Raw genomic sequence first — 22,883 nt, 5'->3', positions numbered from 1 at the left:
AAGTTATCGAGGTGTCCAGTAACATAAACTAGATGAGAGCAACGTGACTAAGGTTCAACGGAATCAAGTGCAGATTTAACAGGCAAATATAAATTTATTCTTTTCTTCTGTAATTAAAAGAAACTGATAATTGGGAGTGTGCTTACTAATATGCTTGGTAACATCGCAAAGTAAAATATCCAAGCACTCTAGCTATGAGAAAACTGTAGGTTTTGTTTGTATGTTTTTCATTTTCGTTTCATTCGCAAAACACACCGCAGAGGTGAAACTGCACAGTAAACATACGGAAGCAGAGAGTATTTTGCTCGACAGAGTTTAATTAGTAGTTTTGTTGACAAATTAACTTAGAAAAATAAATACTTACTGTTTCTGTTCAAAAATAACGTACGTGAGCTATCGCACTACCCGATAATTGGAGTGGATACCAAGAATTCTAAATAACGCTACTTTTATTTGCACATATTTTACACTCCGCATTTCCAGCATTAAGTTGACGAAATTTTTGTAAATCAAGTATTGAAAATTTTCTGCTTTAATTTTTAAAGCCTCCAAATATCGTAATCTACGATGTTATAAGCTATACAACTATACATTTTTACTATTATCATAAGCTCAAAAAGTAATAATAAATAACAATAAATTCTCTGCTAATAGTTTCAATGTGAACAGCGCCTGTTAGTAGAGAAGCAGCCAGGCGTTTGCAGAAAATAGCCCAAAATTGACACTCATATACGCAAGCGCTGTCGGTTCTGACGAGATTATACATGGCAATAGTTGCAATTCCATTAAAGGTACCCGCTGCCCCGAGGCCTATACACAAGCTACTAAGGAGTACTTATGACACATGTATGAATTATCTTTGTAAATCTACAATGTATGATTTTGACGTAGCAACACCTGAAGCCCGTGCACATACGCTACTGTTCTGTCATACGCCGTACATCGAGTGTGAGCATGAGTCTATTACTCAATATGAGGGACATCACAGTTGATGAAAGAATTGAGCGAAAACATTGCAGTTGTTTTATGTTCTACGTGATGTAAATGATCTACATTGTGTAAACATTCAGATGATTAGTACTCTGTCAGATAGACTGACGAGCGTAAAAAAATACACAAATAAAATATTTGGCGATCCAGTGTCTTATTCCAAAAAATGTGTTTGTAAATGTGATTAACGACAATTATATGTAACAACTGTGTACTACTTCATAAATTATTTTATTTTTTCTTAAAACATTTACACAAAACCTTCACATAACAGTCAGCACCGCCACTCCCAGCTATGACTTTTGTCATTTTTACAGATTTCGTAAAAAACACACGTCACATCAACACTATTTCCCTACGTACTACAATTTGGTAAAAAATTAATACTGCAACAAAATGAACAAAGCACTTGACAATATAATTATCTTTTTACGTCATCCCTCGCTGTTGTCCTCGACACTCTTTGGTACACTGGTATTGCCACAACATTAAAAAATAGTAAACATTTTCACATTTATGTTGATTAAAAATTAACGGATATCACTTACAATTATGCATCGACGTAAAAATTTTCAATTTTTAACTCCTTACAATTGCATGTCCGAAAGCCAGGTGCATTTAAAAAATTTCAGAAGTAGTTACGAGTATTCACAGACTCATACACTTTCAAAACCAGAGAGACGTGTGCTGCAATTCTGGCTGAACCTTAGTATCAATTCTGAAGTTTTACCAGTTATTCATACGATAAACAGTTAGCTCATTATACTGAAAAAGGACCGTTCTCGTAACAGACATTTCCAAAGCTCTTGCATCTTACAGATTTCCAAATCAACGTCATAAATCAGCAAATATTTAAGGTAAATTTTCATAGTGAAATATTTCTGTATCCTATCGTTTGATTGTCTTTATTCGAGGAACGATAAGAAATTGTCAAGAGCTATGTCCTCACATAATGTTATTCTTGAACACTGGGAGTTTCAGCTGTGAAGGTCCACAATAACTATTATGTTCTCAGTAGTGAAGGAAGAGCATTCCTTATCAAACAAGCAGATTTCATTCTTTCCGGAGTTAAACGACATCTGAGTGGCCAAGCAGTGACATATTTGGTCATCTATCGTGAGTTATCAACTTCCCTCGTGTTTCCTGCATCGAAATCGTTCCACGGCCATAGGTCTGGATTCTCTTCAACATCACGGGCAACATCACTCCACATCACAGGCTGGCCTGTAACATTAAATGATTAAGTTAGTTCTTAACTATTCAGCTCTCAGTAACACAGGTATTACTATAAACTATCTGCCTACAGCGAAAGAATAGCTCTCCTAAGCAAATACTAGAAAATATGGAACTGGTGCATAAGTATAACGGCATCTTACAAAACTGGATTTATTTCTACATGGATTGTGATATAGTTCAAAACTGCAGTTTAGAAAATAAAAATAATGGGGTATTTTTGTTTTTTGTTGTTCTTGTGTGCTTAGTAACGGAAATCCGAAATCAGTATTCCTCGAGCAGGAGAACTAGAAAATATATTGTTCAAGAAGTAGCCCAAAACGCCAATATCTTTAAAGCTGAAGCAATATGATGAGTTTTATAAGATACAGAAAACGAGGGAAGCATGAAGAAAACATTTCAGCGAACATTTCTAAGTCTGACGTAAATAGAAACATGTGGGGAAGAAGGAAGAAAGAAAGAAAGAAATTTTAGAGTGTAATAATCCGACGATATTGATGTTACCAGATACGAAGCACAAAGTCGGAGGGGTGGGAAACAGATTCAGTCTTCATCTTCTTGGAGGAACCATAACGGTGTTCGTTCGAAATGATTTAGAGGAGCTAAAGGGCATACAAATGTTAATGACAGGAAAAGAAATTGTATATCTCTTCTCCTGAATATGTGTAATGTCTTAACCGGGCCGAAGTGGCCGTGCGGTTAAAGGCGCTGCAGTCTGGAACCACAAGACCGCTACGGTCGCAGGTTCGAATCCTGCCTCGGGCATGGATGTTTGTGATGTCCTTAGGTTAGTTAGGTTTAACTAGTTCTAAGTTCTAGGGGACTAATGACCTCAGCAGTTGAGTCCCATAGTGCTCAGAGCCATTTTTTTGTCTTAACCGCTGAGTTGCACGTTTTTTCATGGAGTAAGGAAAGGGTGGAGCAGGAGGAAGTCCTGTTCTTCCAAATTAACAGGCTAGGACACGCAGGATAAGGATATCTACCAAAATTAAAGTCCTGAGCTTTGGCGAGGAAGTTTGCAGCATGCCACGCAGATAACTCTGTGAATAGCCTTCAGAGCCTTCAGCCATCAGGTTAATAAGCCACTGTTGCAAAATATTAACAATAACTGGTTGCAAAAGATTGGAAAAACTGGTAGACGCCGATCTCAGGGAAGAACAGTTTCTGTTCCTGCGAAATACAGGCCATACTGACACTATGACTTACATTAGAAGATTGGATAAAAGACGGACCTACATTTATAGTATTCACAGAAATAATAAAAGCTTTTGACAGTGCTGATTCTAATACATTCTTTGAAAGTCTAAAGCTAGCAGGAATAAAAGTAGAGAATGAACGGTTATCTACAAATTTTACAGAAACTAGACTATAGTTACGAGTCGAGGGACATGAAAAGGAGCTAACAGTTCAGAAAGGAGTAAGACAGACCTCCACACTATCCCCATGTTATTCAGGCAGCACACTGAGCAGGCAATAAAAGGATGGTTAAGTGGAACTGGGAATGTCTTGAAAAGGGATTATAAGACGAACGTCAGAAAAACTAAAACAGCTGAGTGTAGGACTTAGATTAGGAAATGAGACACTAAAAGTAGTAGTAGATAAGTTTTACTACTTGGGCAACAAAATAACTTACGATGACTGAAGTAGAACGAACATAAAACGCAGACTGTCAATAGAATGGGAAGTGTTTCTGGAAAAGAGAAGTATTTTAAAATCTAATATAATATTCTTACGTTTTCTGAAAGTGCTTGGAGTGAAGCCTTCTACGGAAATGAAAAGTGGAAGATAAGAAGGAAAAGATTCTGAAATGTAGCGCTACAGAAGGATGCTGAAGATTACATGAGATTACTAGATAGGAGGCGCTGAATAGAATCGAGGAGAAAATAAGTTTTGGGCAGATTTTGCGCAAAACAAGTGATCAGTTTATTGGATGTACCCTGAAGCACGGAGGAATAATTAATTTACTAATGAAGAGAAGTAGGGCGGGAGGGGGAGGTAAAAGCTAAACAGGGTCACCAAGGCTTGGCTCAGTAACAAGGATCAATTGGATGTATGTTGTAGTTATGCAGAGATGAAGATAATTGCGCAATATAGACTAGCGTAGGGAGGTACATCGAATCAGGCTTCCAGCTGAAGGCCACAACAACAACAACAACGATGGAATGTGGCACATTACGAAATTTTGTTAGACGAGCTGGCTATTTTGTGGAAAAGTCATCAACTTTCCTGTTGGGAGCCAGCCAACATTAGCATCATAGCAGATAGTACTGAATGGTAAAACAAAAATACCCCTTAGAGTTACCGTATTTAATTTTGTCTTGTAACTTCATAGGCTGAACTTTTATTGATATGACACTCTGATCTACGCCCGTCGACACTGCGCTTTTTATATAACTAGTTTAGCCCGGAAGGATAAATCAGTCTTCTGCAAAATCGATGACGCTAACATTTCAGTGGGTAGGAGGGGAACGAAGGAGTTTATGTATTTTATCAGCTTGTTAAAATTCCGGTCATACACATAATAAATGAATACACATACATCGAGTACGATGGGTGGAATTAAAATTACTTACCTGAATACGTTGATACTGAGTCCTCAAGAAATATCGTTTTTGTAGTTACCTTACAGCAAATCCATTACAATGATAACTATTACTGTAGTTTAGGTTTGTGAAGCTCAGGTACGTTTCTTTGTCATTTACTTTCCATGTAAGTTTATTTTTGGTTGTTCCTTTGCCTGTTCCGATTATTTTGTAATTAGAGTTTTTACTTTCAACAACAGTAGTTACCTACGTATTCAGAAAAAGAAGCTCTAGAACTGGAGCGCAGATACGTCCACTTTTTAAATAACAGATATAGCAGCTTCCATCGAATTTTTATAATTTCTGTCAGTCAGTTTCTAAGCAATAAATGTCACCTACCGTACCTTTTCGGCATCTTTCAATTGTAATTTGTGTTTAGTAAAAAGATTTATTCCTTGTTTTTTGAAAAGCGTTCTCGTCATTCATGTTTAATACTGTGACGTATTAAGTAAAATGGAATGTATGACGTCAGGAATTGTTGTCAGAAGTTGACCAAAATTGGTGTCCAAGATCAAAGGAAGGGCATAACAGTTCACAGAAAATACAGTACTGTAAAAGGGAAATTTATATGCAGCTTTTAGAGGAGACTTAGCACGTCAACGATTTATCACTTAGAAATTCATTAATGGCTGGTTAGGCTACCTATTTTAAACACACAGCTGCATGATGTTTTATAAACATATGGACATTTCTTGGAATGCCCGACAACAATATTGCGAACGTCTGACTTTCACAGAATGCCCTATAGTCACATTTAGTTTGGAATTTCTCCAGCAGATGTAGTACAATGTCTTTGAAAGCACATGTCCACTATTACTTTCCTGTTTTTTAACGAGAGATCTGCGATGTTCCTCAAAATCTAGACGAATTATACGGTACTTTTGTAACCAATATGTGGCCATAGCATATGCCACACATATGTAAGAGACCGAGACATGAAATCATAAGGCATTTTACGTAGAGAACAATTTAACGGACACACAAAACATATCCCATGACTAATTATATTAAGTTACCAAAAAATTAACGTATCATTTCGTCGGGTTGCGTAAAGCAATTTTTCTGTTACTGGCGCTCACACTAAAGTAAGCAAATATTTGTGGTAAATAATAACTTGGAACTGGATGCAGTTTCTAACACCAACACGGAAAATCAAATAGTCAAAAGTTAATTATCTGACAGCAAAAATGATGTACAGGTACATGTACAGGGCAGATATGCGAACGATGCAAATTTATTGAATACATATTTGGGAACTGGCACAGCATGAAACCGAGTGTGCGTATAACATGTTAACAGTCATCAGATAAATACACAACAACATCATATTCAGCTACCAGTCCTCAAGTCACATATAGTGAAAATATTATAGTGCAGCAGTAAGGGGAAGTATGTAGTTTACAGCAGAAAACACGTAAACGTAGCACCCTGGTAATGTTCGATCTGAAGGTGTTGCCGTGCTTCTGAGTGCCTACTGCTTCTGTTAATAAAGGGCAAAATATGTAGCAAATACTTTTATCATCATATTTTATTGCACCTATACGTAATTATCCCATTACCAAGTCCTCAACACTTAGCAGAATCGTCAGCAGAACACAGACTGACAGAATGAAGAACTTAACATTCACACTAGCTCGTAGTCAGCTGGTAAGTACACGAAGAACGACATCATTTGAATAAATATAACATCTAGCACAATAAATCAAGTAGTTTCTCAACATACATGAACTTTAAACATAAGTACCTCTAAAAGAGGAATCAGAGTGCCAAGTGTAGGACCTACATGCGGTTGCTTTAGCTACGTTGGTAGCCGCACAATGGCGAAAATGTTACTGATATCAACAAATTCATGCCACGTCATGACTGATTTGTATATCAGTCTCCAGCATATAATAGCGTATTTGATTTATGATCCTGGATTTTTGGATTTCCTAGTCATTCTGACATGTTTTTCTCTGGTGTTGCAAGGGGAACGATGTATCAACGACGAATCCGAGGAGACAATGTCAGTGAGTGTATTTCTACCTACATCGCCAGAATGATCGACAGAAACGGTAGTGTAAACCGAAATCACTCAATAAATAAGATATCCGAACAGACTTAAAAAGTCAGTGGCTGGAAAGGTCAGCGCAACTGCCTACAACATCGGAAGCACTCACATTTTGCGCCATTGTGTGAAAAGATACTATATAACACACCAAGAATTCCTTGAAGTTCGGTGAAAGCCAGGTTTAGAAAACGTAAGAAATCTACAGGCTCGTAAAGATTTTTAAACAGACCGGACTGCGCGCGAGATATCTAGCAAAGATTATATGTATAACTAACCTCAATGGCATCGGTTCTCGCCACAGCGAGGAATTACCACGATCGTGTTTTCAGTGAAGGAAGAGAGATTCTGAGCGACGACAACAAATTCGTAAGGTGAAGGATTCAAGATAAACGCAGATTATGCTTCTCATTCAAGGGAAAAGTCGTGTGTAAACCGTGCCGATGGAACCGCCCGCAGAATATTAGTATCCGTGTAATGCAACATACAACCTGCGGCTGCAGGCTCGATAGCAATACACCACCACCACTGCAAGGGGGTATTTCTTTGAGGTTACTAGTGACATGTTCAACTGTCATTTGAACAACTGAGAGACACACCAACGAAAGAAATAACATATAATCGCAACGGAAACCTGGACAGTTTCATTCATATTCGTTATCATTGTGATTCTTTTAGTCCAGGGAGCAATGTCTTACGAAGTTCAGCTAACTATATGATTATTGTGTGGAGTCTTGTGGTACAACGTAAGTTTCACCCTTCAGACGAATACTCTTAATTTCATAAATTAATGGAGAATCCGAACATAAACTTTGTCATCCTTTACATACACTGATTTTGTTAGGAATGGAAACAACTGCAGATATACAGAATTTTATATTTTCAGAAAGTCTTAGATCCGTTAGAGCGCTGTAGAATGACAAGAGAAATACATTACACACCCCAATTGCGAACTTTTTCCACGTTGTAACAATTACGCGTAGTGAAAACATGAACAGTATAGAGATACTACTTTTTTCCTTCAGTAAATTGTGGCAGTGGGCAAGTGTGAAGATTCGATACCTGATCAGTCTTATAGTCTCTTTTTTCCGCCATTACATATATATATATATATATGTGTGTGTGTGTGTGTGTGTGTGTGTGTGTGGTTGGTTGAGCTGAGGCATGAGTGTGCAAGTAGGTGAATGCCTTGTAGAGCACTGGTCTGTTCCCAGACAAACCTCAGTCAATGGTGTAAAAAGAAAATTAAGTTGCAGAGGGCAACATACATTCTGAAGCGAAGTCTGACACTACTAGTAAGAATTATCATGTTCGTAAGCTATCTTCGCTGCATGTAACCAAATACCTGACATAAGTTTATGCTGTGGTGTATGTGCCTAAAAATGCTACTTCACTGTGACTATCCATTACATACATCATGTTCAAGACACAATACTTCTCACATATTTGAACACGACAGTAAAGATCAGTACTTTTCTGCACATAAAACATTAGTGACAGAAAAAAAGGTAAGCAAAGAAACGATTCTAATGAAACTACGCTAAATGTCCCATGAATTTCCGAAAAATAACGGGACAATTCATAACATCAGGCACATTTTATTATGTGTAGAAATGATAACGGTCAATGGCTAATGTTAAAAATTGTCCTAGAATAATAATTAATTAAATGCTCATTCCTGAATGCGGATGCATGTGCTGAAAATTTAGTTAGCACCAGTATAGTAGAACGATGATCATGTGGTCTGTGCCAGTTTAGAAAACGGTCGGCCGTGGCGTGCAAAACCTCACGCAAACACGCTGTGGCTGCATGCGTGTATCCCGAAGGGCGGCGTGTCTCACCACTACTTGCTTCTTCTCGGAAATACTGCGTACGGCGCGACATTTTATTTAGCATTGCGGTGAGGCATTTTCCGGCTGGCACGACATTCTTCAGTTCGGCACAGTCGTGGTGTTGGTACCGTTTACCCTTCCCTGTTTCTTCATACAGGGTGACAATTATTGAACTACATGAAAAGAAATGTAAATTAATTACGAACTACGGCGTGCACACACTCTATTCGACATATGACCGTCACTACACATATTCGGATTTATGTTATAACATGTCCGATACGCCTGCCATCATTGGCGATGGTGTGGCTCAGACGAGTAGCGAAATTCTGCAAGACCCGCTGTAGTGACGGAACATCGATACTGTCGATGACCCCCTGAATGGCTGTTTCCAGCTTAGCAATGATTTTGGGGTTATTGCTACACACCTCGTCCTTGCTATAGCCCCACAAAAAGGAGCCGCATGTGTTCAGAATCCGGAAAATATGGCGGCCAAGCGAGGCCCACGCCAATGCGGTCCCCAAAGCGTTCCTCCAGGACATCAAACACTATCCTGTTTCGATGGGGTAGAGCTCCGTCTTGCATAAACCGCATCTTGTCGAAACCAGGGTCACTTTAGATAATAGGGATGAAATTATCTTCCAAAACCTTCACGTACCTTTCGGTAGTCACAGTCCCATCAAGGAATACCGCACCGCTTATTCCGCGACTGGACGTTGCAGACCACACAGTCACTCGTTGAGGGTGAAGAGACTTCTCTAACGCAAAATGCAGATTCTCAGTCCCCAAATGCGCCGATTTTGCTTATTGACGACCCCGTCCAAATGAAAGGTGCTTCGTCACTAAACCCATCATACGCATACTAATTCCCATTATGCCACCTGGCCAACCGTGCAGTTTGAACGTGCTAAGGCAAACCGTTCAGTAGTTATGACGATTATATTTCACATAGTTCAATAATTGTCACCCTGTAACATAATGGAAGATAAGTCCAGTGACTGTTTGCACAAAAAGAGGCAGCCCAATAGGCTATCCCCTCAAGCCTTTATAAATGAAGGGAATGACAGAATAGAAGAGTGAGACGTCCCAATATCTATCATGCAGTCGCTTAATCGACAGGTACCGCAAATTTGCAATGTAGCGACATTACAGCACCACAGAAACGAATTTATAGATTTATTTGACGATGAAGAAGCAAAAATTACAACGGCTAATAGACAGGATTCATTGATCTGTGCATCAAGAAGCAACTTGTGCTAAACTTGCAAGCATGAAGCAGTTGATGAATTTGTTGATACGAATAGTAAATTTTCTGAAGTCGCACGCAGTATTACTGTCAGTTGCAACAGTTTTAGATGGAATTGAAGGAAGAGTGTACAGACTTTATATATTACTGCAAAGTACATTGTTTAAGTCGAGGGGCATGCCTGAAACGATTTTTCGCTTTAAAACCAGCTATTGTCAAATTTGTGAAGGTTAAAGGAAAGCAGGAGCGAACATTAGAACTTCCAGAATGGATTGCAGATCTCGCATTCATTTTAAGTGGACTTGACTGTTGATTCCCGAGAGTCAGACATTCTAAGGGGAGAAACAACTAATTTCTGGTTTGATGAGGATTCATTTGAAAAGAAAATTACATTGTGGAAGTGACAAATTCTCTATGCTCACTGGCATTAAAGACAACACCGTTTGAAGAATTCATTGTGACCTTGGAAGTATTAGAAGGATAGCTTTCTAAACGTTTTGAGGACACTGCCAGTCTTACATCTGTGTCTCAGGTGTATTCGAGATTTTCTATTGCAGCTGAAAGTGCCCCTGTTCATATGCAGATGGAACTGATTGATCTGCAGTGTAAATTCCCATTTAAAAGATAAATTCTTCTATGTTAAAACAGTCTATTAGGTCTAAGTTGCAAATATGATAAAATAATGCTATAAACATATGTGTGTGAAGGCTTTTTCCGATTGTGAGACAAAGTAAATCACGATTGCATAGCAACCGGAGTGCGAAAATCTGTGAAATTGTCTGCATCTCTCCATATGCCGACAGTTTTTACCAGATAAAAATTATATCATGTCTTCAGCGCACAAAAAATAATTAAATAATGGTGAAAATTAGATTTGTTTGTGATCTATGTTGTTGCGAAATACGAAATGTGAAATCAATTCTTATGCCGTGCGAATGCACGTAAATGCGGCGCGTTCGCACGTTCCTTCTTTCCCCCTCCTCACGCTCAGACAGCGTGGGTGGGGGTGGGAGAAGTGTGCACCCAAGTGAGAGAGCCATCCATGCGTGTAAGAGCACTACTCGCATGTCGAATTCTTGGCCGTCTCTGGCCTGGAATAAGTATTAGAAAAGTTTTAGGAAATATCTCAATTATACGAAATCTAATTGTCAGAAGATGTAGTTACGATACATAGGTATTAGATGGATAGAGATCCCTCGTAATTGGACACATTTAAGAAGGCTATTTTAAGATCGCAAATTAGTAGTGTCCCCAGCCATTTACGAGATCGGAATCATTTCTTGGAAATTAAAACTTATTTTATAGGCTTTTATAATGGGAATGCAGAGCTAGTATAGTCAATACTAAAAAGTAGTGAACAGTCGCAGATAAAGTCGCATGACGACCTAAGGACCCTATTTTCACCTCTCGTCTTCTTTGCCTAGAGATTAACACAATTTTTAAAGAACCCTGTTCTATGGAAGAAACACGTGCCTGTTTGCGTCAACTTGGCGTAAATCATTCCGTACTGAAAATCACATTTTGCAAGTGGAGCATTGTCAAAAGGGGACACAGCGATTTTTCTAATCAGTCTTCAGATAAACCGTCAAAGACGGTGTATTATCTGAGTTATTCGTCTAATTTCGCTGATTACATGCACTCAGCCTCAGCTAGACACTGCCCTGGTGACGATACATTAGAGATATACGGCACCGCTCGGCATCATCAACAGAGGCCCTTTGTTCCGAGGATGGTGCCAAGTAGTTCTTTAAATCTCTAACGTGTTGCCATTACAACAATGCTCCCATATAATCAAGAGAATAAGATAATACCCGCATTGCTGCGGTTTATCTGTAGACAAACATCAGGTTGTGTGTTATAAAATATCAGACTTCCTAAACATCGTCGGATGCTCCCAGTGCATCTGAAAATAACTACTGCACATTGGCCATGGGTCAGTTGTGCTAGAGTCGGCGCGACATGGATGTCAGGCTCATACACACGTCATTTTTCTTGGTAGTTAAAAATCTGTGGTTACTATAGAGTAAACGAATAAATCATACATGAATGCTTTAAAAAATTCGATCCTGTCATATGACTCTATACACTGGATGACCTCATATAAATTAGCAGCCATTGGCAACGATGCATCACGAATATTTGTAAACCATGACCCTCATCGAACTGTAATGGATACAGCAATTACGCATTACAGGGAAAGTGAAAAAAATTATGAATCACAGTAAGTGGATTCGCCACGAATCACTGGCCAAGATCGTTCTCTGCTTTACAGCAAATAAATATTTCATTCTTACGCGCAATAGTAACAGGTAACGAAAAAGAAGTATTTACTAAGTGGAGCGTCCACTGCTTCGTTTGATTGTTAGATGTTGATGAAGCTCCAAATACACGCAGAAACTACACAAATAAACGATGTTTAGTGGTTTTGTATCACTATCAGCAACGCTAAGCTACTGACAAAATTATGGATTATTTTTGAGCGAAATCAATAAAGAGTTAAGATACAGTGCTTCGCTTAAACGAAGCTATAATTGCAAGAATAAACGAAAGTTCTCTCGAAGTTCAATGTTGATTTGAGCACCACAGGGCCTTATAAGATATGGTCCTATTGAAGATGATATTCCCCTGCCTCCCTCCGACTTTTGATCAGATTTACCCAACCAGTTATTAGAAGACCTGCAGTGTTACGTAGACTCTGAACCACAGTCCAGTTTGACAGTCTTAACATACTGACGGAGGTGAAGGAACCGCCAACTGACAGAAAAAATTCTGGTATAAACGGAGGGTTGATCTCCCTACTTTCGAAGCTGCAGACTGGCACTTACTTAGCTAAGAAACGAGCCATCATTAGTTGCAAAAATAACAATGCAAAATTTACGTAGCTGGCGCAAAGTGCCGCACCGGAGGAAAGTGCGACGGTAAGAACTGTAGGGGGAGGTGACTCCAATAAGCAATTTTAAAAGGATGTTTTGTACAATAGTTATCCACATACGAAAACTAGCGTGTATAGATGCAGCGAACCAGTCTTCGGACTGAAAACCACAATAACTTTGTATCATAAAGTCTTTAAGGAATTTCAGGAGTCCAAAGCATTATTTTTCTGGCTCCTTCCTTTCCATGTCCATGATTGCGAAGTCGATTAAATATGGTGATACACCCTCTGGCTGTAAAAGAAACTATTATAAATGGAATATGGCCCACGGGGGCATGGGGATTTTCGTTGTATGTAATACCTTTCATTCCATAAAGCTTCAACTTTTCTACGAAAATACCATAATTTACACAGAAAAATGGTGGGAATAGGTAATAGAAGATACCTATGAAAGTCTACATATGAAGGTCCGACAATGTATCTTCTCGAACGAAAACTACGGTTTACTAGATAAATTATTTGTGCTTAAATGTCACACTACTTTCACCGGTCGAAAACGTTGTAAAGAGGCAGATGTTTATACATTTAATGAATGGCAACGAAAAATGCTTTCAATTTGCGTAGTCACGACATACAAACTCACAAAGGGTCCGCGCCCACTCGTCGTCACCGATTTGTTCCAAATTTCTGGTATACGCAGTACCTGCTCATAAATGAACGGTACAGAAGTTGGAGTTCCAGATAGCCAAGTTTTCAGAAAAATTAGCACTTTTGTCGCGGATCGGACGAGGCACGAGCCATTTATATTATCTTAGCTTCCCGGCAGCCGTTGGCACAACGGAAAGAGTACAGAACAGTAATCGCAGGGACGTGAGGTCGTCGTTTTTTTGTGTTTTCAATTTTTACGTTTCTTATCATGCAAATAAGCCGTAATAATGATCAATATATCATACTGATTAATATTTTCTTAGAGGCAAAGGAAAATTTTGGATCGAGGTCTCAAATATCGTCATTACTTCATCAAAATCTGGGGAACTTACAACAGTCTTACATAACAATTTTTTGACTGATGTGATGAATCCCTCCGTGCGGAAAACGAATTAATTCTGTTAATTGACCCATGGAGAGGATAAAAAAATCTACAATCATACGAAGAAATTTTTCAAGATGAATAAGCATTGCCATCATGCAGTTTTAAAGTGCTTCTCCCAAATGCACTCCGCTAGTGCACTCCAACAATGTCTGTTTTTATCGTCAGGTAAAGAATTTGATCAAAAGTCTTCAAAGCTGCTCTTATCTTATAGAGAGAGAAGAAGAAATCAAATCACGAGAAGACTGCCTCAAAATACATTCCACTGTACGTCACTAGTTATCCTCACTAATAGCTGGCGAAATAATGCGTTATGCCTGATTTGCTGCCAAGCTGTGGGATGAGAGAGAACATTATGAATGTAAATTAAGTTGTTTTTATATAGAAATTCTAAGACACCACGTAATTGTAGAAATGCGACATTTATAATGTGTGCGAGATGCCAAGAAAATTACTGCTTCCCCTGTTTTAACAATGAATATCATCCCAGCGCGTGCAAATCATCAACTTTAAAATAATAAAAGTATCAAATTTTATATACGAAACTTTCGTGTACGTCTTACGATCGCTTCCTGGAAATTTATTTGCTCTCTAAGTTTCCTTTGCCTTTTCTTTTCATGAAAATATTAATAAATAAAATATACAGAGCATTCCGGTTTATTTGTAGTGTAACGTACAAACTAAAAATTGAAATGGATCCACATAGAGACTCAACCCAGCGACCCTCGGATTACTGTCCTGTGCTCTCGCCGTTGCCGGTAACTACGGTAACTTAAGTGGCTCATTCCCCTCGCGATACGCCCCGTAAACGCTGTTTTCTAAACGCTTTGCCATCTGGATTTCCCACTTTTGCCACTTCTCTATCGGTCCAAGCCCTGCATAGCACACAAATTCTCATTTTAGCATTTTTTCATATAGTTCGAATTATGTTACCACCGTTATTATTTTCTGTTAAGTTGTGAATATTTATAGAGATTTTAAGAACTTCTCTTAACATATTGCAATAATTTTCGTAAAACAGGACTAATGTTGTATCTTCTCTTGTTCTGGCGATTACTTTAATTTTTCTTATCCGTTTAGAAGATATTTCAATACTATCAATTACACATGGTTGCTTTTATGTGAAAGTTCTGGACTAGTTCTTCTTGAAAATTAGTTTCAATTATTGATACTAATATTTAAAAAAAAACACATCGCATTTCACTTTAATATCTCGCCCCCTGTGTACCTTATCACATTCTACCTCTAGTAGTTCATTTTCAATACAATGTATTTTTGTATCTTTAATAAACGGCTTGTTACGGAGTTGCATCTGAGCTGTATGTCTTTACATTGTTCATTTTACTGGTATTATGTTATTCAGAAAGTGCAATAGCAAGCACTGAATATTAATTTTTTTCGACATCTGTGTTATGTACGAAAATGTTATCAGTAAGAGTCCTGCTATCTTGTTGTACATAAAATGGAAAAGCCATGTAGCAGCAAAATAATATCTCGAACTCATTTTGTTCTCCCATAATCCTTTAAGAAATTTACATCGAAATATTGATAAACCGACCACTGCTTCATCCTGCTTGACAGGCAGATCAAAATAAACCCGGATTTTTTTATAGGCAGAAGGTTTCCCTGCAGTGAGATGTGCGCTAATAACATTTACAAGGGTTGTATTCTTTAGTCACAACTGACACGCATATGGCTCCAGTTTTTTTCTTTCTTTTAAGAAAAACGACTTTTACGTTATCTTCAATTTTTAAATGTGTGACAACCCCTTCTTCCTTATATTGACTCTGTATGGAGATGATACTAACCAGTAACAACTTACATTTTACTTCACTGTCCCCGTTGTTGCATGATGTTCAGAAGGTACGTGTCATCTACAGTAAGGTTTTACCTTTTCCTTTCCTTACATTTTACACTCATCTACAACCATATACTGCCTTTAATTTCGCCGTTTCAGCGTGCTAGGAGGAAAGCACACTCAACACTGTTCCCTAATACTGGCGATTAATTCGTTGCTACTTGGGACGTGTAAGTTGCATAGGACACTGTTCTCGGCCAAAGGTGCAGAGAATTGAAGACATGCGCGGAAAAACGGACTGGCCCTCAAATGTAAAAGCTTAGAGATAGGTGTTACCATCTGTTGCTGGGTACGGAAACTATCAGCATTGACATTGATCTCACCCCTAAGTGATATATGCAGCAACAGATGCCAACACTTACCTCTAAGCTCTTACATTTGAAGGATAGCCCGTTTTTCCGCACATGTCTTTGACGTCACAAATTAACACTGAATCTATGTATCTATCCTCAAACCCGTAAGGCACTACTAGAGCGATCTAATTGTAACACCACAGTTCCATAGCTCTACTGACATAATTTTTTTTTCTGTTCTACCTTCTGTTATTGTAAATATTATTTGATCGTATTGATAGCACAAGAGTGTTCGCTTTTTCCTTTGTAAAACCTTTGATTCATGGTTTGATTCTATGCAATGTAGTGTATCTATCATTTAAATTCTTTTTCTCATTTGGAAGGAACAAAACTTAATGTATATAATTGTAATTTTGTTTAAATAATTTTTCATAGAAATACCAATATGTGCAAATGACATGTTTTGTTTAAAGTAACTACTTGCTGTTTTGTAAAGACTGATCCTCACTAAGGGCTTTTAGTCATTTTGTATGTAAAAGGTGGTGTGGTTCCCCTCCGGAACGGAACTTAGTAGCGCGTGCAAATTGTGGTTGGCATTGGTAGAAGAGGTGGATTAAGAGTCAGTCGGGGACGAGCTACCAAACTATCAACTGCTCATGCAAAAGTTGTGTATTGTGCTGGTGCCGAGAGAAGCTTTTGGTGCCGATTTCCAAGGTGCTAATGCCTCGGATGGATGGATAAAGAGCTGGAACTATTCTGAAATTGGTATCTAGCCTATGACCAAGAACGAGCATTTCCACCCACCGACATGCACTCGCCACCACATTGCGCAATCACTGAAAAGGAACCAAGGAATTATAGATATGTAAAGTGAAGGATCAGATCATTGGATGTTTAGGAGTGCTCAAATATAAGGTAACTGAATATATGTACCTATCTTGATTTTTTTCCGTATCACACCACCTCTCAGGTTTCCCTCCGTTTGAACTACGATTACCAAGTGTCCTTGTTGTGGAAAAAATGAAAGCCTCAAAGCCAAACAGTTAATTAAATAATGTTGTTTGATATTTGGTAAGAAGGGAGTATTCAGATTTACTGTGGAGTTGGTAAAATTGTGGGAGGTAGTAAATGTAAGTTTGTGAAAGCCTCCCAGTGATTGAAACAGTCCAATTTAAAGTTTTGTGGACTTTCAAAGTTACCTATTTAATCATTGACTTGAAAGTAGAAGACTTTGGTAATAAAGACAGGCAATAAACCATCTTGAGGATGGTTCCAAAAGTAAATATTACTAAAGTTTGGCACGAAATGTTTTTCTTAGTAAACAATTTCCTGTTACTTTAAAATTTAAAAGTTCTTAAAACTGAGGCTTATAAAGTTTTGTTTAGTTAATGATCATAGTGCTGCCTGTCGTAAATTGTAAAAGGTGAGTTAGTTTCTTACAAATATGTCAATATTGTGTCTCACTGCATTTGTTGGAAGCTATATACTCATATTTGCTAAGTGCTTGTCTCTTGTGTATTGAAAGTACATATTAATAATGTAACTGGACCCTCAGTTTGTCTATTGTGCTTATTCTAGGTAACAATTAACAGGAAGACCACTATCTATTATAACAGTAGCTTCTTTTATTCAAAGGCCAGTGAGAAATAGTTTGCTAGTGAAATATTTTTTTTCCATGTCAGATGGAAAATTAATTGGTAAAAGAAATACTGAACCTATGTCCATTTCATGATTCTACAGTGAATATTGATAGTAATATTATTGAGACCATTCAGTTTGACTAAGCCCTGAAGATAGTAGTGTGTATAGTTATCTGTTATATTTATGCAAATAGTTTGTTCTGCTCTACCTGTCAGCTCCAACCTTAACGTTAACATATGCAGGTGTCAGAGTTCATTGCACTCTCGTGTGGCAAAGTATAGGTTGTGTTTGTCCGTTAAAGTTACTCATACCTACTTTCTTGTACAAGAATGTTAATCATTCTCATGTCTCATTAGGCTAGTGACCGTTATCTTTATTCTGTGAACAGTGTGGATAGGTAAAATATTGTTTATTACTGTTTAAATATGTACGTAATTCTGACTTTCACTTCTGATAAGCCACCTCCGTTAGGTAAATCGCGGTCAACACAACAAAAATCCTTTCAGAGGGTAACACTGCTCTGCTTCTTTATACTGTAATTGCTTGAATAAAAATAATTTCATTATACGAACTGCTTCCAGCTTAGAGGTTATGGTATAACAGTAGTAGACGGAAGTGTTATATAATGATTTCGTTTTTACGCATGCAGCCTCCGCTTCATTGTGTTTGTAGTAACAAAGACATTTCTAGCGATAAAAAAATAAATGTGCTTGACCACAATCTGGTGAGATGTCAGAAGTGAACCTTAGCTCAGTGTACTTCACGTGATCCCACTATTGATTTTTCTAATGAACTACCGCACTTCCTAATAGGCTCAACTGGGTAGAAGAACGTTGTTCACATTCTCCATCATGGAAGTGTAGAATACCAGTTATAAGTATTAGATGATCACAATATCATACAGGGTGACAATTATGAGCTATATGAAGAAAAAAATAAGTTATGAAATTCAACATGTAAAGATTACTACAGATATTCGTATGTAAGTTTTGACATGTTCGATATGCTTGCCATCATTCGCGATGATGTGGCGCAAAGGAATAGGGAAATCATGCATGACCCGCTGTAGTGATGAAACATCGATGCTGTCGATGACCTCCTGAATGGCTGTTTCCAGCTTAGCAATGGTTTTGGGGTTATTGCTGCACACCTCGTCTTTTCTGTAGCCCCACAAAAAGGAGTCGCATGTGTCCAGAATCCGTAAAATATGACGGCCAAGCGAGGCCCGTGCCAATGGCCTCTGGGTACCCCAGCGCCAGAATGAGGTCCCCAAAGTGCTCCTCCACGACATCAAACACTATCCTGCTTCGATGGGGTCGAGCTCTGTCGTGAATGAACCAAATCTTGTCGAAATCAGGGTCACTTCGGATAATGGGGATGAAATCGTCTTCCAAAACCTTCATGTACCGTTCGCTGGTCACCGTGCCATCAAGGAATATCGCACCGATTATTCGGTGACTGTACATTACACACCACACAGTCACACGCTGAGAGTGAAGAGACTTCCCGATCCCGAAATGCGGATACTCAGTCCTCCAACTGCACCCATTTTGCTTTTTGGCAAACCCATCCAAATGAAAGTGGGCTTCGTCGCTAAACCAAAACATGAAATTCCCACCATGCCCCGCGCCCAAACGTGCAGTTTGCACGTCCTAACGCAAACTGTTCACAAATTATGACGAGTTTTTTTCATATAGTTCAATAATTGTGACCCTGTAGCACCTGCGAGTGGGAACGCTTCGGTCGGCTTATGGTGAGCTTTTATCAAGAAATTTCACGATTACACGTTGAAGCATTTGGTAGTATATGTACAACTGTCTTGAAATCATTCACAGTACGACGCGTTTTCCTTAGTCACCACTGTACTTGTTTAGTGTAACGTCACCGCGTGCTTCCGATAACGCCCAGAGCAGGCGAAATGCAATAATATCGTGGTCAAGTAATACATTCTCACATAATGAAAAGAAAACGTAATTTGTTTGAGCAGTTTCTTTATGCTGAAAGACTACACAAACCATTCGGTGATAATCCACATTCAAATGAATGAAAATTAAGCAATTTGATGATACAGTGATTAAAGTTTGACGTTCGAATTCGGCCTCACAGACAGCTTTCGCGGAATTTTAAAAGCTCACTACCATTCTTCCACAAGATGCAGCGATGGATCTGACGCATAATAAACTGTGCATAAAATGATGAATCGCTAGGTGACTTGAAACTGGTCATGGTAAAATAAAGAACTGAATCATCACAAAAGTGACTGGTTGCAGTTATTTCTGAAAACCTTTATCCATCGCAGTCGCAGTTTCCCGCATCCATAATGGATAAACGTTTCAAACTGAAACTTGTGGACATGTAAATGAATTTATATATCTGAGACCCTTCTTCAAATAAAATATTAAATTAATTAATATTAATATTAAATTAACATTAAATTAATATTAAATTAATTAATAATATTGTGAAGTAAGTAATATTGAGAAGTAAAATATTAAATTAATATTATGATTACAAACGCACATGTATCCTTCGTCAAATACCTGAAAGAGCACAAATATATTTATGAAAACCAAAATAATCATATATAAGTTATTATATAACCAGTTGTAGCATATGCATATGAGGCAGCACTCATGATATTCTAGAAGAAAACACTACTTAAAATATAATACAGTAAACAGTTTCCTCACGCTCTGAAATTATGATTTACTTAAATATAGACTGAGTTTCGGGTTCTTAGGCCGTCGACAGGTGGCCGACGAGTGGTTTGAGACTGAATAAATGTTAGTTGCAAAACATCAGGAAAGACTTTCCTTTTTCGCATTGTCGTATCCTGTCAATCTCTGATGGGGAATTCAGTTAAACTCATATGAATTGTGTAGCTGCAAAGGGCCCTGTCAATGGAGCATGAGTCGCCACCTCGTGGTCTAGTGGCTAGCGTTGCTGTTCGGGATCACGGGGTCCCGGGTTGGATTCCCGGGCGGGTTGGGGATTTTCTCCGCCCAGTGTTGGCTGTTTGTGTTGTCCTCATTATTTCATCATCATCAGCAGCAGCAGCATTCGTGACAGTGAATAGATTGGACTGTGTACAAAATTGGACTGTGAAAAAATTGGGACTTTGTACGGGCGCTGATGACCGTGCAGTTGAGTGCCCCACAAACCAAACATCAGTGGAGCATGACCACTCGTAACAAATGTAGAACTATATACACACTACTTGCCATTAAAATTGCTACACCACAAAGATGACGTGCTATAGATGCGAAATTTAACCGACAGGCAGAAGATGCTGTGATATGCAAATAATTAGCTTTTCAGAGCATTCACACAAGGTTGGCGCCGGTGGCGACACCTACAACGTGCTGACATGAGGAAAGTTTCCAACTGATTTCTCATACACAAACAACAGTTGACCGGCGTTGCCTGGTGAAACGTTGATGTGATGCCTCGTGTAAGGAGGAGAAATGCGTACCATCACGTTTCCGACTTTGATAAAGGTCGGATTGTAGCCTATCGCGATTGCGGTTTATCGTATCGCGACATTGCTGCTCGCGTTGGTCGAGATCCTGGAATCGGTGGGTTCAGGAGGGTAATACGGAACGCCGTGCTCGATCCCAACGGCCTCGTATCACTTGCAGTAGAGATGACAGGCATCTTATCCGCATGGCTGTAACGGATCGTGCAGCCACGTATCAAATGGTTCAAATGGCTCTGAGCCCTATGGGACTTTAACATCTGTGGTCATCAGTCCCCTAGAACTTAGAGCTACTTAAACCTAACTAACCTAAGGACATCACACACATCCATCCCCGAGGCAGGATTCGAACCTGCGACCGTAGCGGTCACGCGGTTCCATACTGAAGCGCCTAGAGCCATGTATCAATCCCTGAGTTAACAGATGGGGACGTTTGCAAGACAACAACCATCTGCACGAACAATTCGACGACGTTTGCAGCAGCATGGACTATCAGCTCGGAGACCACGGCTGCGGCTACCCTTGACGCTGCATCATAGACAGGAGTACCTGCGATGGTGTACTCAAAGACGAACCTGCGTGCACTAATGGCAAAACGTAATTTTTTCGGATGAATCTAGGTTCTGTTTACAGCATCATGATGGTCGCATCCGAGTTTGGCGACATCGCGGTGAACGCACATTGGAAGCGTGTATTCGTCATCACCATACTGGCGTATCACCTGGCGTAATGGTATGGGATGCCATTGGTTACACGTCTCGGTCACCTCTTGTTCGCATTGACGGCACTTTGAAGAGTGGACGTTACATTTTAAATGTGTTACGACCCGTGGCTCTACCCTTCATTCGACCCCTGCGAAACCCTACATTTCAGCAGGATAATGCACGGCCGCATGTTGCAGGTCCTGTACGAGCCTTTCTGGATACATAAAATGTTCGACTGCCACCCTGGCCAGCACATTCTCCAGATCTCTCACCAATTGAAAATGTCTGGTCAATGGTGGCCGAGCAAGTGGTTCGTCACAATACGCCAGTCACTACTCTTGATGAGCTGTGGTATCATGTTGAAGCTGCATGGGCAGCTGTACCTGTACATACCATTCAAGCTCTGTTTGACTCAATGCCCAGGCGTATCAAGGCCGTTATTACGATCAGAGGTGGTTGTTGTGGGTACTGATTTCTCAGGATCTATGCACCCCTTGCGTGAAAATGTAATCACGTGTCAGTTCTAGTATAATATATTTGTCCAATGAATACCCGTTTATAATCTGCATTTCTTCTTGGTGTAGCAATTTTAATGGCCAGTAGTGTAATATTTAAGGAACCTAGCATTGTAGCAAGCATAAAAGCTAAAAGGACTAAAAGCATTCGTCATACAACGATATCACAGGAAGACAGGTTCATCAAAATTGTAGTAGAAAAACCTTTAGGACGACAGATAATGAAATATTTAAATCATCAAGACTAGGAACTAATGTTGTTTCTGTTAGGGTCTGCAGTCAGAAGACTGGTTTGATGCGGCTCTCCATGCCTCTCTATCCTTCGCAAGCCTCTCCATCACCGATTATCTACATCAACCTACATCTTGCGGAATCTGTTTATTGTATTCAACTCTTAGTCTCCCTCTACGATTTTTACCCCCCCCCCCTCTCCCCCCCCCCCCCAAATACTTCACTCCAATACTAAATTGGTGATTCCTTGATGTTTCAGAATGTCTTCTATCAA

At 39.1% G+C, this 22,883-nt stretch overlaps 1 protein-coding gene across 1 annotated transcript in view; it reads right to left on the bottom strand.

The window, feature by feature from the left end:
• Positions 1-1,202: 1,202 nt before the first annotated feature.
• Positions 1,203-22,883, bottom strand: part of LOC126471560 (uncharacterized) — a 51,618-nt gene continuing 29,937 nt past the window's right edge. Inside the window, exon 5 of the mRNA XM_050099787.1 lies at positions 1,203-2,214. Coding sequence (XP_049955744.1) covers positions 2,102-2,214 — 113 coding nt within the window. The 3' untranslated portion in view covers positions 1,203-2,101. The remainder of the gene's footprint in view (positions 2,215-22,883) is intronic.

This window comes from Schistocerca serialis, chromosome 3 (assembly GCF_023864345.2).
Source record: "Schistocerca serialis cubense isolate TAMUIC-IGC-003099 chromosome 3, iqSchSeri2.2, whole genome shotgun sequence".
Classification (NCBI taxonomy): domain Eukaryota; kingdom Metazoa; phylum Arthropoda; class Insecta; order Orthoptera; family Acrididae; genus Schistocerca; species Schistocerca serialis.
The sequence above is the reverse complement of the archived record's forward strand: the minus strand, read 5'-3'. Positions and strand labels throughout refer to the sequence as shown.